General features: G+C 41.9%; 1 protein-coding gene across 5 annotated transcripts in view; it reads right to left on the minus strand.

The window, feature by feature from the left end:
- The window catches only part of RGS6 (regulator of G protein signaling 6), a gene marked incomplete at its 3' end in the record, with an annotated part of 225,008 nt that overhangs the window by 32,689 nt on the left and 180,151 nt on the right, over positions 1–12,168 (minus strand). For all 5 annotated transcript variants that reach the window (XM_083350559.1, XM_083350561.1, XM_083350560.1 and 2 more), the window contains one exon: positions 11,212–11,398. In XM_083350559.1, the coding sequence (XP_083206685.1) occupies positions 11,212–11,398 (187 nt within the window). The remainder of the gene's footprint in view (positions 1–11,211; positions 11,399–12,168) is intronic.

A 12,168-nucleotide genomic window follows, 5' to 3' on the forward strand; every position in this document is an offset into this window, starting at 1 on the left:
TGCAGAACCCTCATCAATCTGTTAGCCAACACCTTAGCAAATATCTTATAATCTGTATTTAAAAGTGATATCGGTCTATAATTTTTTACTTGAGTAGCATCTTGATCTTCCTTCGGAATCAAAGAGATAAAAGCAGTTCTCCAAGACGGAGGCACCTTTCCCCCTCTCTGAATTATCTGGAACAGTTCCTTTAACGGCTTTATCAACTCCATTTGTAATTTTTTGTAGTAAACCGCAGTCAAACCATCCGTACCTGGCGCTTTATCCAACTTCAATTCCTTAATTGCTATAAGAATTTCTTCTTCTGTTATCAATTGGTTAATCTCCTCTTTTTGTATGTGCGTGAGAACCGGGATGCTAGCATTCTCCAAATATACAACAATGTCTTTTTCATTAACCTTCTCCTTAGCATATAATTTAGAATAAAAATCCAGAAAGGCTTCCTTAATAAGGTCCTGCTGAAACACAACCTTTCCCTTATGTTCAATTTTATCTATATTAGAAGCCCTTTGCTTTTTCCTTAGTCTATAAGCTAGCCATCTACCTGGCTTGTTAGCATTGCAAAAAGTATTATGCCTAGCAAACCGCAAGTTGGTTGCCACTTGATCAGCCATTAATTTGTCAAATTGTCCTCTTAATAGCTTAATAACCTCCTTAGTCTTCACATCCAATGGGTTCAAAATCAAGGCCTTTTCTTTTTCCCTAATTTCATTCTCCAATTCTTTCCTTCTGGCTTCCAAAGTACGTCTATGTTTATTATTCATATATATCAACACCCCTCTCATATAGGCCTTGCTAGCATCCCAAACCATGTCCATAGAGGTATCCTTATTCATATTAATTTCAAAAAAATCCTTCATCCGCTGTTTACATTCTTCCACATTCCTCTGATTTCTAAACAAATTCTCATTTATGCGCCACGAGCGCCTATCCCTATTGTCCTTATTGATCTCTAACCAAACTGGACTATGGTCCGAAATAGTTCTTGCACAGATCTTTACCTTCTTAATCCTAGAAAAGAAATCATTAGTCAGCAAAATAAAATCAATCCTAGAAAAAGATTGATGTCTATCAGAAAAAAAAGTATAATCCTTTTCATGTAGGTGTATGTCACGCCAAATATCTCGCAATTCCAAATCGTCCTTCATTTCAAAAAAAGATTTAGGCAATCTGGCATGACTCGGAGCACGCTTAAAAGAACCAGCCTTATCCATCTGTACATCCAAAACACCATTCCAGTCCCCCATAAGAATAAACGATTTGTAATCCAATTGAGTAAGCTTTGTATGAAGTGAACTAAAAAAATCAGCTTGTTGTTGATTAGGAGCATACAGTCCAACCAAGAGCGTTTTTTTACCTTCTAACAACAAATCTATCATAACATATCTTCCTTGCTTATCTGCTTCAATTAATTCCGCTGTTAGAGTACTTTTAACGTAGACAACCGCTCCATTTTTCTTATTCATCGCAGAAGCAACAAATTGCGTGCCCAACCTTAAGTTCGATAAATACTTTTGGTCCATAACCCTAATATGTATTTCTTGCAAACATATAACATCAGTCTTAAATTGTTTTAAATATTGAAAAACTTTCTTTCTCTTCTGTGGTGAATTTAATCCATTAACATTCCAGGTTAGAAATTTAGTCGCCATGCGTGGCACCCCGAAGCTTTTGGAGCACATCTTTAATAGCCCCTCTATCTTCTTTGGGCCGTGCTCCTCCCACAGCTTCACTATAAGTACGCTTCTGCTGGTCTTGCTCTTGTATTTGTCTTGCTCATTTTGAAGCGGCACGCGTCACCCTCTGCTCTCCAGCAGCAGCCGACGAAGCTATAATTTGATCCCCTCCAGCACCATTCTCCTCTGTCTGTCCACCTTCGGCCTCTTGAGGTTTTCCCTCTGAAGATCCCTTTGCAGCTTCCAGAAGTGGTAGAGGAGTTGCTTTTAAAACATTATTGTAGAAATCACGCGCCTGAGTCACAGTAACCAGACAATATCTTTTACCTTCATGCATCACCACCAATCCGACTGGAATCTCCCATCTAAACTTAATATCACATTGCTTAAGTTCCTGCACGAGAAATGCAAAATCCTTCCTTCTCCTTAAAATCTTTGGAGGAATTTCTTTTAAAACCAGAACTTCTTGCTCAGCAATCGCAACCTTAGTATCATAAGCAGCTTGAATAACTTCATCTCTAGTTGCTCTCTTTGTAAAATAAACCACCACATCTCTAGGTAACTTCCTCTGCCTTGCAATCCATGAATTTACACGAAAAACTTTATCCATGCATCCCTCTATTTCAGACACTGGCTGGCCCAATACTGCTTCCAAAGCCTCAGAAATCAGCTGCTTTAGGTCTTCTTTAGGATTCTCTTTTAAGCCCCTGATTCTAATAGCATACTGCATCTGATGATACTGAACAAGGCTCAATTCTCCGTCCATTTTATCCCTTAAATTTTCATTCTCCAATACCTTTGCTTCTAATATAGTGTTCTTTTGACTAAGATCCTCCACTTTTTCGTCCAAACATTGCACACAGCCACGCTTTCCACTGTAGACAAGATGTCTACCCTCATTACACTAAACTTCTCTTCCATCTTCTCCTCCATTACATTAAACTTCTCTTCCATCCTCTCCTCCAATTTCTCCAGTTTCTCCTCCAACTTTGCCATCTTATCACCCAGCATTTCTGATATTACCTGGGATTGCTTTCCAAAGGCATCTTGTAAGTCCTTCAGCGTCAATGCCACAGGAGGTGTAGGAGGAAGCAAAGCTTGCAACGATGTCTGTTGCACCGGGGAATTTCCCGCACTCCGAAAAATTTTAGAGGAAGATTTAGCTGCCATCTTTCCTCACTTTCACTTGTTGCGCACTTTCACTTTAAGTCTATAAAGTCCATTAAGCTAGAGAGTAAGAATAAAAATCCTCTTCACCTTGACCTCCTGTACCGCTCTGCCTGCTCCTTTTTACTCCAAAGTCTTTTCTTCTGGCAGGGGTGGTCGCAAACGCCTGGCTCTGCTCCAAACATCCTGGAGCAGAGACACTAAGCAGCTGGGAGCGACCCAGGCTACGGGGGAGTTCAATCCCTCAGCCGCCCAAGCTTTCAGCTCAGGCGGCCCCGGAGAACTCAACCCCTACCTGGGGCCTCACCCCCTCCTCTTCTCCCAAGGAGGGGGCTTCAAATCCACCCAAACAGCTGATCAGCGCTGTTTTAGGTGGAAAAAACTCAGCTGTGAAGCGGACAGCCCGAAACGGCTATCTTCGGCGCCGCGCCGCCACCGAAAGTCTAATGACACATCATTTAATATATTTCTTTTTACAAATAAAAAAATCCTAAAAAGATCTTATTTTTGATGGCAATTTTAACCAACAAAATCATTGAGAGAAGGCAGGCATGACCATGAATAACTGCGAAGGCATTCCATATATTGATTTTTGGGTTACAAAGAAATTTTAGCATGTAGGCAAATTTGTAAATATAGAACCCACAAATACAGATTTATTTGGAGGCCTAGATCGATCTGTCCATTTCTATATCTCAGAATTGTTGCACATGTGCAATTCTTGCTATGTACATCCAAGAGCCCACTCAGAACCACATCCAGTACCAGCAAGTCGGATCCCTCTAGAAAAATTCAGCTGAGCTTAATGCAAGTGGTCTTACTTTCATGGTTTTCTCCCTGGCATTTTTCTACTCAACTTCTGTGGTTGATTTGTATATTTTCTCCAACCCTTTTAAAAAGACACTGAGATACAAATACACGTTAAAACACCTGCAGAAAGTAATAGGTTGAATCCACACTAAAAGGACACATACATACATACATACATACATACATACATACATATACACCAATTAAAACATGCCTAAAACTAAAAAGCAAAATTTAAAATATAGCTATCAAATGCTGACAGAAGTTTAAAAATATTAATTACTGCAGGAAAAAAGCCTTCCTTCCCTTCCCCCCCCCCACATCCAGCTTTTTGCTCTGTTCCACAGCCATCTAAGCCTTAAATATGAATGTGAATGAAACAAAAGAGATTTTCCTTTCCTTCTTTTTGGCTTTGCAATACACTTATCACGGAATGGAGTCCTTGGTGTTCTCAGAGTCTGATTGTTGGCAAGCTTGCAAGCAAACAACCATACTCAGTGAGCACCAGAGACTCCACAGTTCAGTTCTGAGCTACGCACATTCTCTTCTATTGGATATCATAGAGTCCTGAACTACATTAAGAAACTCCCAAAGCGGTTGAAGTGTCTGATCTATCCAAGCCTTCCAGTAAATCAGGCACTACCAAGTTATATCTTTTTCCAATGAAAATTGTAAAGTCTTCTCCATCTTTTTCTTTTTTCATAACCTGAAACTTATGAGAGAAAAAACAACAACAAAGGGCTGGGTTTCCTTTGTGCACAGATGATCCTATGTAGAAAGTCACACACCTAGGCAAGGCAACATCAGAAAGGAAGGGCAATGAGCTGGCAAGGGTTTTCATGGCATCACCAAATTAGAGTTAATGTAGATTTTAAAGATCAGTATGTGAAGGAGTGCCGTATTGAGAATATGAAATAAGCACAAATCAAGGCTGTGACCAAAGATACTTTTATTGATCTCAGCACAGGAAGCACTTTATAGAACAGAGACAGCAGAGAGAAACTCTATGAAGTTTTATAAATGCAGTATGAGGGAGAAATTAAGATGAAGTCAAAAGACCAAACTGGAGGAGGACATAGTTTTCAATGGTTTTCATAGGCACAGTTAAAGAAAGACAGGTACAACATGGATAAAAAGACAGATGGAATTGAAAAAATACAACACACAATTTGAAATTGAATTGTGTACAAATGATGAGCATATAATAGCAAAAATATATAAATTTAAGATTTGAAACAGAAGAAGAGATTAAAGATTGCATGACAAAAACGGGCTGTTAATTTTGGATATAACAGAGAGAGGAACATTTGGAGAGGGTATGGGTAATTGGTATTAAATTCATTTTGCGTCATTTAAGAGTAAATTTTCTATTGAATGACATACCACTGGTATGTGACACCAGGGAAATTATAAAAATATGTATAAAAGTATTTCAAACCAGGCATGATGAAAATGTGAAAAACACGAGGGGACATTTTTTTCACGCATCGTGAACTAGTGAGAAAGCTAAGAAATTTTACATTCAGATTCATACAATGATGAAAAAGACTTGAAGGATGAAGATTGGGCATGGTTTTCTACAGAGAGTGGATGTCTTGTTCCAGTCTGCAAGCGTGCCCCATTCTTGCCACTGCTTGGAAGGGTCCTTTTCCAAGCTGCACCCTAATATCTGAACAATTGCACTCCTTAGCTTTCCATGCTTCCTAGTCTAAAAAGTCTAGCAAAGCTGATCATTCAGGAGTCTAGAAAAATCCTATTTCTAGCTTGCAGACGATTGTGCTCACTAGCTTTCTATGCTCACCTCCTCGCACAATGATGTTTCCTATGTTGTAGAATCTGTGCCATTTTTTTTTCCAGACTGCATGGTTAGCATCACAAAATGACTTCATTTGTAAGCAGTGCTGTTGGAGAGCAAAACAAAGGTGATAATGCACCAATAAGAAAAATCTGAAAGGAAATCACAGCTATAGAAGTGGTATGTTCAAGCTTGCTTAAAATATAACACTTTCTGCATACAAGCCACATCTTTAGAAAAAAATATGAGAAACACACTTGGTAAAATTCTTGAAACAAAGGAACACGTAGGCTTGCACTATCCATTTCACTAAGGCCTAAACATGGTAGGAATAGGGGAGATAATATAAAACTGAACCTATAATGATAAGGTTACTACTTCAAGTGAACGGCGGTGTAAGAAGAGGCCCAGTTTCTCTCTCCTACCGCAAGCTACAATGGTGACCCTGGCTAGGTTACAGAAGGACACTCAGCCAACAGTCCAGAATCTTGGGAATTCCAGACAAGGATTCTGGAAACAGTTGGCTCTTTTAAAATAAGACAACACTATCTCTGCCTTGGGTAGTCAGTGGAGCTCAGCAAAGCAACAACAAAAGCATCCCTCATTTTTCTTTTGCGTTCAAGTTTAGGCTTTCCTCCTCCTTTCCCCTCTTAGATAATAGATGGGCGAATTCTCATTCAACACTAGATGATGGATGGGAATGCACGAGCCTAACTGCTCCCACAACAATTTCCACTTTTTCTTTCTTTTTTTCCTTTCTTTCTTTCCTTTTTTTGTTGTTGTTATCTTTTTGTGGTTCCAAACAAGAACCTTAAACTTCTGGCAAGACAGAAAGAGCGAGCAGCTAATTTTAAACTCTCACAGAGAGTAAGGTTATTTATTAAGTTGCTTGTTTTATAATCAGCCTTAGTCTCATTATGGAGCTTACACGCTCATCAGAACTTGCACACAGAGACATAGATAGAGTCAATGATGTAAGGAATAAAGCAAAAACCAAAACTCATTATGGGAAGAAACACTCCAACAACCTTACATACGGCTCTATAACAGGGGCTATTTACACATTGCCAAAAAAATTGAAATATATCACCCAAAATTGGGACAATGAGAGAGAAAATGATGCAGGAAACAGAGGTCAGGGCTTGAGTAAACTTAGCCAGACTGAGGAATAATTTATACAGTTCACAAATGGCCTCCCAACTATTTCATACCTCCATTTTTATCTGAATCCTAATTTTAACCTTATCACTTAGCCAAGACACTTACTCTGCCAATATATCCCTGTGCAAAAAAAAAAAGTACTTCATCACAAATTTATATGTGCAGTGGAAATATGGCAACTTTTTTTTTTGCAGCTCTGTTTCTCCCCCCCCCCCCGACAATCAAGAAAGGACGTAGAGGGACAGGATGTGGCTTTACTCAATTGCAAGTATTCTACACTACAGCAGTAACTTGTCAGTTTCTTCCAGAAACTGTCAGCACGATGGTATGTGTTTGGTCACATCGTTGAGAAGTTTTAAGTAAAAGGAATATACACAAAGTAAAATACTGTAGATGTGGTTTTGTATTCCTTGAAACCCAGGGCCAGCCCTCATCCTGGGTTTGGTTGCAGAGTTATTTTCAGAACAAGCCTGCATCTGAACCTGACGTATGTGTGCTTATGGGGGTGGGGGTGGGGGAAAGGAACACTTACAAAGATTTGTGTCTGCTGCTTCAAGATGTGAAGTCGAGAGAGACCATACGCCATAAAGCCACCGTGGGCTGCAGCTATCTTGGAGCGAATGCTCAAATCAATGTGATGGATGGAGCATTTCTGCATCTTGGACCATTCTTGTTTTATGGCCTCCATATAAGCCTCACCTGGGCTTTCTGCAACCCCTTCGGAAAGAAAACCCTGATTTGCTCTTTCAGCAGTGCTCTTCAAGATAACGCACCCAGTGCAATTGCTATCATTTGCCATCCGGACTTCATCAGAACTAGTTGTCAGCAAACAAACACTCCTCAGCTCTCAAATCTGAACTGTAAGCAGAGGGGAAGAAGCTATTTAATCTCTTGCTGCCAAAAGTCCAGACTTCCAGAAGTCCCTAAAGAGGAGTGACTGCTGGAAAGCTGGTTAATAGTCTGCACCTGAAATGCTGTAACTCAGTCCTGGCTGGGAATTCTGGGAATTGAAGTCCACACATCTTAAAAGTTGTCAAGGTTGAAAAACCACGTTCTAGCTATTCTTACACCTGGGACCTTTAACCACTTTAATACCAGATTTTTCTTTTTACACTGCCCTTGATTTCTATCAAAGTCCATCCTCCCTTGTGCCTCCCTTTTTTGTTGTTCTGACCTAGTTATACTGCTTAAATCTTAACATGTTTCTCTTAGCCAATGGGAAAACATGGTGCCCATTATTACAATGAAACAGCCATTTTGAACAGTAGTCTAGGATAGACAGCAAATGAAGGAGCAATCCTGTTGCTCCGCTGCCCAGAGCTATGGCTGTGTAGCACTGAGGGCACATGGTTCTTCATAGTGGCTCACTGCCCATGCTGGTGTTGGGAACTTTCTCTCAGTGATGTTGATAGGGTGACCGGCAAATTGACAATTATTAGCAGGTGGGAAGGGGCATATAGGAGGGACTGGCAGGTCCTTCTACTGCCTCAAGTTGTAGAACCCCTGCAAGGTTGGTGTCCAGTCAGGTTTTAGAAGGAGTACGCCTTTCAACAACTTTGTCATTTGCTATGTTGGTAGGATTGACAAGGACTTTTCTTGTGACAGTTGGAAGTTGGTGTAGGGGAGGAGGAGGAGCAGGAGGAGCAGGAGGAGGAGGAGGAACCCAGATCATCCAAGCAGGATGGCATGTCTCCCCAAGAACATCCAGAGAGCCCAGGGATTGAGGATGTCGTAGTCACAGGGCTGTCCGGGAGCAGCAGTCAACCAGATGGGGAGCTGCCTGCCCTAATGAGAGCTGCAGAGGATTCACTGCCAACCGTCAGCAGCAATGAAAGGCAACAGATCCTGTCCAATGAGGAACAGCTCCCCCACCTGACCCGTGGGTGCAGAGAGCGGAGCGGAGGGAAGCCTAGAGAAGGACAGAGAGGCTGCTTGTGAGGAAGCAGTGCCACCCCTCCCCTCAGGGCTCACCTGGGGGTGATTTAGCCAAACCCTGGGGGAAAGTGTGTTTGTCAGGAACAACCATTTGCTTCGGTGTGCACTTTCCTGGTTCGTATGGACTTATGATCGGGTTTTGGCTTTATGGACTCTGAAACTTTTTTGTATACATATGCATCTGAGAAATCGATTCCCTGATTCAGCTTCTGAAAAATATAGGATAGTTCCAGTAACTGTGGCCCTAAACCCATATGATACTAAATACTTATCTGAGAATTTATAATACTAGCATTTTTGAAGGAAACTGCAAGACAAAACAGTTCCCTGCAGGAAAACTCAAAGGTAGCAGGGAAGATACTTCTTGGAACCTTCTCTAGCACTGCCTATCCATCTTTATCTTTCTCCAATCTTTCAGGGCTGTGGTGGCACCATGGTCAGAATGCAGTATCGTAGGCTAACTCTGCCCACTGCTAGAAGTTCAATCCTGACTGGCTCAAGGTTGACTCAGCCTTCCATCCTTCCGAGGTTAGTAAAATGAGGATCCAGATTGTTGAGGGCAATATGCTGACTTTGTAAACTGCATAGAGAGGGCCATAAAGCACTATGAAGAGGTATATAAGTCCAAGTGGTAATACTATTGCTATTTCTGGAGGAGGAGTAAACCAGGGAAGAATGCAGTGGCAGCAGTTGCAAATATTTCTTCTCAGATCCATTCTCTCTGGGCACTGCGGTGAATCTGGCCGCAGATGTTGCCAAGAGAATGTGCGAGCAACTGTGTCCATTCATTTGTTCTGTTGAACTGGATGACGTAACCCTTCCATCCTCACACTCACTGATCTGAGATCTCCCTCCAGGTATCATAGTAATGGTGATCCTATCCAATTAATCTAATAGCCTCCACCATTGCATCCAGAAAAAAAAGGGGTTAAGTGAGAGAGGCAGCAATTGCTCTACTACATTTTCATGATTACTCTGCCTTTCTTTTCTCCCGGCAGCCAAAACTGAGCAAGTGATTGCAAAGAGTCTCTATAATTGCTCACCTGCCTACTCCAATTGCTACCTGCTTGCTTCAATTGCTGATATCCTCTCTTTGACCAATGCAGCAGGAAAGATTGGTGGTTTTAGCAAGGGCATCCAGCAGGAAAGAGAGGGGGAGCCAAAGGAAGTGGTGGCTTAAGTAGAGGCCTACCTTGAAAAAAATCATCCATGAACAATGAATCATTTTTTATGTATCTAGCTAGAAAATGTTGGCTAACTCTCTTTAGAGTCTTGGATAATCTTATGTTCCTTAGCATACGTGTACTTCCCTTTGGCAATGTTGCCCACTTTATTCCACAGGAATGTGGAATGTGGCCCTGCATGTTTACATGTCTGCACATGCAAACTCAGATCCCAATTTGAGTAAGAGGGTGCTAGGTTTACCCATGATATCTGTTCTCATTTTAACTGAGAAGCTCATATTCAGGAAATACAATATTTGGTAGCTCCAGCTAAGCTACAAACTGTTTTGGAGTACAGGACACAGAATAATCTGTTTAAGTTAGAGAAAGGCAGTGTATACCTGAAAGAGTGAAAAAAATCCTAACAATACAATTAGTAAATCAAAGAAACCAATGACTGCTAAACAAGCATGTCAGAGATGTTTAATTTGGACTCCTGTACTTAGCTGGGAGGTGGGGGGTGGACTTGATGGCCACTTAAGACTCTGCAACTTTACCTCTCTCTCAAATATATGGTGTAGAAAAGGCTATCAGTGGGGTGCTAGCCAATAAAAGCCTTTTATTTTCATTATAACCTTGTAAACTCTCTAAGGCAGGCGTTCTCAACCTGTGTGCTGTGGCCCCCTATTGGGCTGTGGCCTGATTGCAGCCAACCCACACGAGTGGTGGGCAGCATGCATGTAGCCCAGTTGCCTGAGAGGCCAGCACTTGCACTCACAGCCCCACTTGTCTGAGCAGCAGGCACACATCCCCGCCTCTCACACAAAACCATCCACTCTTCTCCCCCTCCCCGCACCTGGCCACCAACCTGGAAAAGTTGGGGAATGTTGCTTTAAGGAATTACAGGTGATAATAGCAAACATTATCATCGCTGTTTTTTTTAAAAAAATCAATTTATAAATTTCCTTATTCAATTCCTGCTTCTGCTCCTGACTGAGACCGAAGCATCCCCTCTTTACATATTAATAGGCTATGCCAGTGATGGTGAACCTATGGCACATGTGCCAGAGGTGGCACTCGAAGCCCCAGACTCGCCTCCCCCCATGGCCCCTTCACCAGCAGCCCCCCAGGAGGAGAGTTGCCCCCAGGTAGGGCCCGCATGGAGCAGCGCAGCCAAGTACATGGCAGCCATGCAGCAGGGACAAGATTCCGCCCTCATGCCCCGTCACGCACAGATATGCTGCGGGGTGTGGATGGAGGGTGTGGCCACCATGGTGCTTCTGGGCCACCTGGGAGATCTGCTGTGGTGGCCTGTGGAGGTGGTGGGTGGCCATGTGGGCGGGGCAGGGATGGATCATGGGGTGAGCAGTTTTTGGGCACTCGGTCTCTAAAAGGTTTGCCATCACTGGGCTATGCAATTTACAGGGACACTTTTGCAGTTTTAAAAGCTGTGTTTCCCTCTTTTGTTCCAGTGCACTGTTAGAAATAACATCCGAGTCCGAACCTGTGCATCTTCATATGTGTACCTCCCGGGGTCTTTGACGTTTTGGCTTGTTATTTCATAGCTGTGAGAGTCCAGGTTGATGGCACTCTGGGCCCCGGGAGCAAGGAACTCCTGCCAGATGTCTTCTACTCGGGTCGCTACATCTTGCAGTGTTTGTTTTTTGAGATCCTGGACAGCCAGCCAAAACCTGCATGGAGGCAAGAAAGAAAGAAAATGTATCCCAGGAACATGAGTCAGCTGCACCACCAAGATTCATGTTAATTTTAGCTCAGTTGTTTTTTTTTTACAGCCAATATTCAAATGATATCCAAATAACCATTGCCGGACCCATTGGCATATTGTGATTTCTGAGTGATTCTGAAAGAAAAAAATAATCACACTTTACAGCCTCTTCATGCATTTATCATGCATTTGAGTCTCTCCATCGCTTGTAGAATCATGTAGTGCAGGGGTCCTCAACCTTGGCAACTTTAAGGCTTGTGGACTTCAACTCATAGAATTCCTCAGCCAGCTCTGAGAGTTGAAGTCCACAAGCCTTAAAGTCGCCAAGGCTGAGGACCCCTGATGTGGAGACACTGCAAAATTAGAAATAGGAAATTGTCTACAAAATATTGTCTACAATACTACTGATATGCATAGTAAGAACAAACTGAAATATAGTCTCCCCTCCTCCTCCTTCCAGTGAGTATCTTGTGTCAACTCCCAGAGTAATCAATGAAGAGAAGGAATTCTTTCAGGCATAAATTACTCGGTCTGGCTCAAACTCAGTCTAATATTTTTTAACATTGCTTATGTTTAAAATTACTTGGATTTAATCCTATGTTATTCTACTTAAGCAAAGGCAGTTTAAAAGAAAAACTCTTCACCAGAGAAATATCATAGCCAGAGGATTCTGATTGATTGATTGATTGATTGATTGATTGTCTGCCATCAAGTTGTCAACTCTGTGACTGTATA

The sequence above is a fragment of the Vipera ursinii genome (genome assembly GCF_947247035.1).
Source record: "Vipera ursinii genome assembly, chromosome: 1".
Taxonomy (NCBI): domain Eukaryota; kingdom Metazoa; phylum Chordata; class Lepidosauria; order Squamata; family Viperidae; genus Vipera; species Vipera ursinii.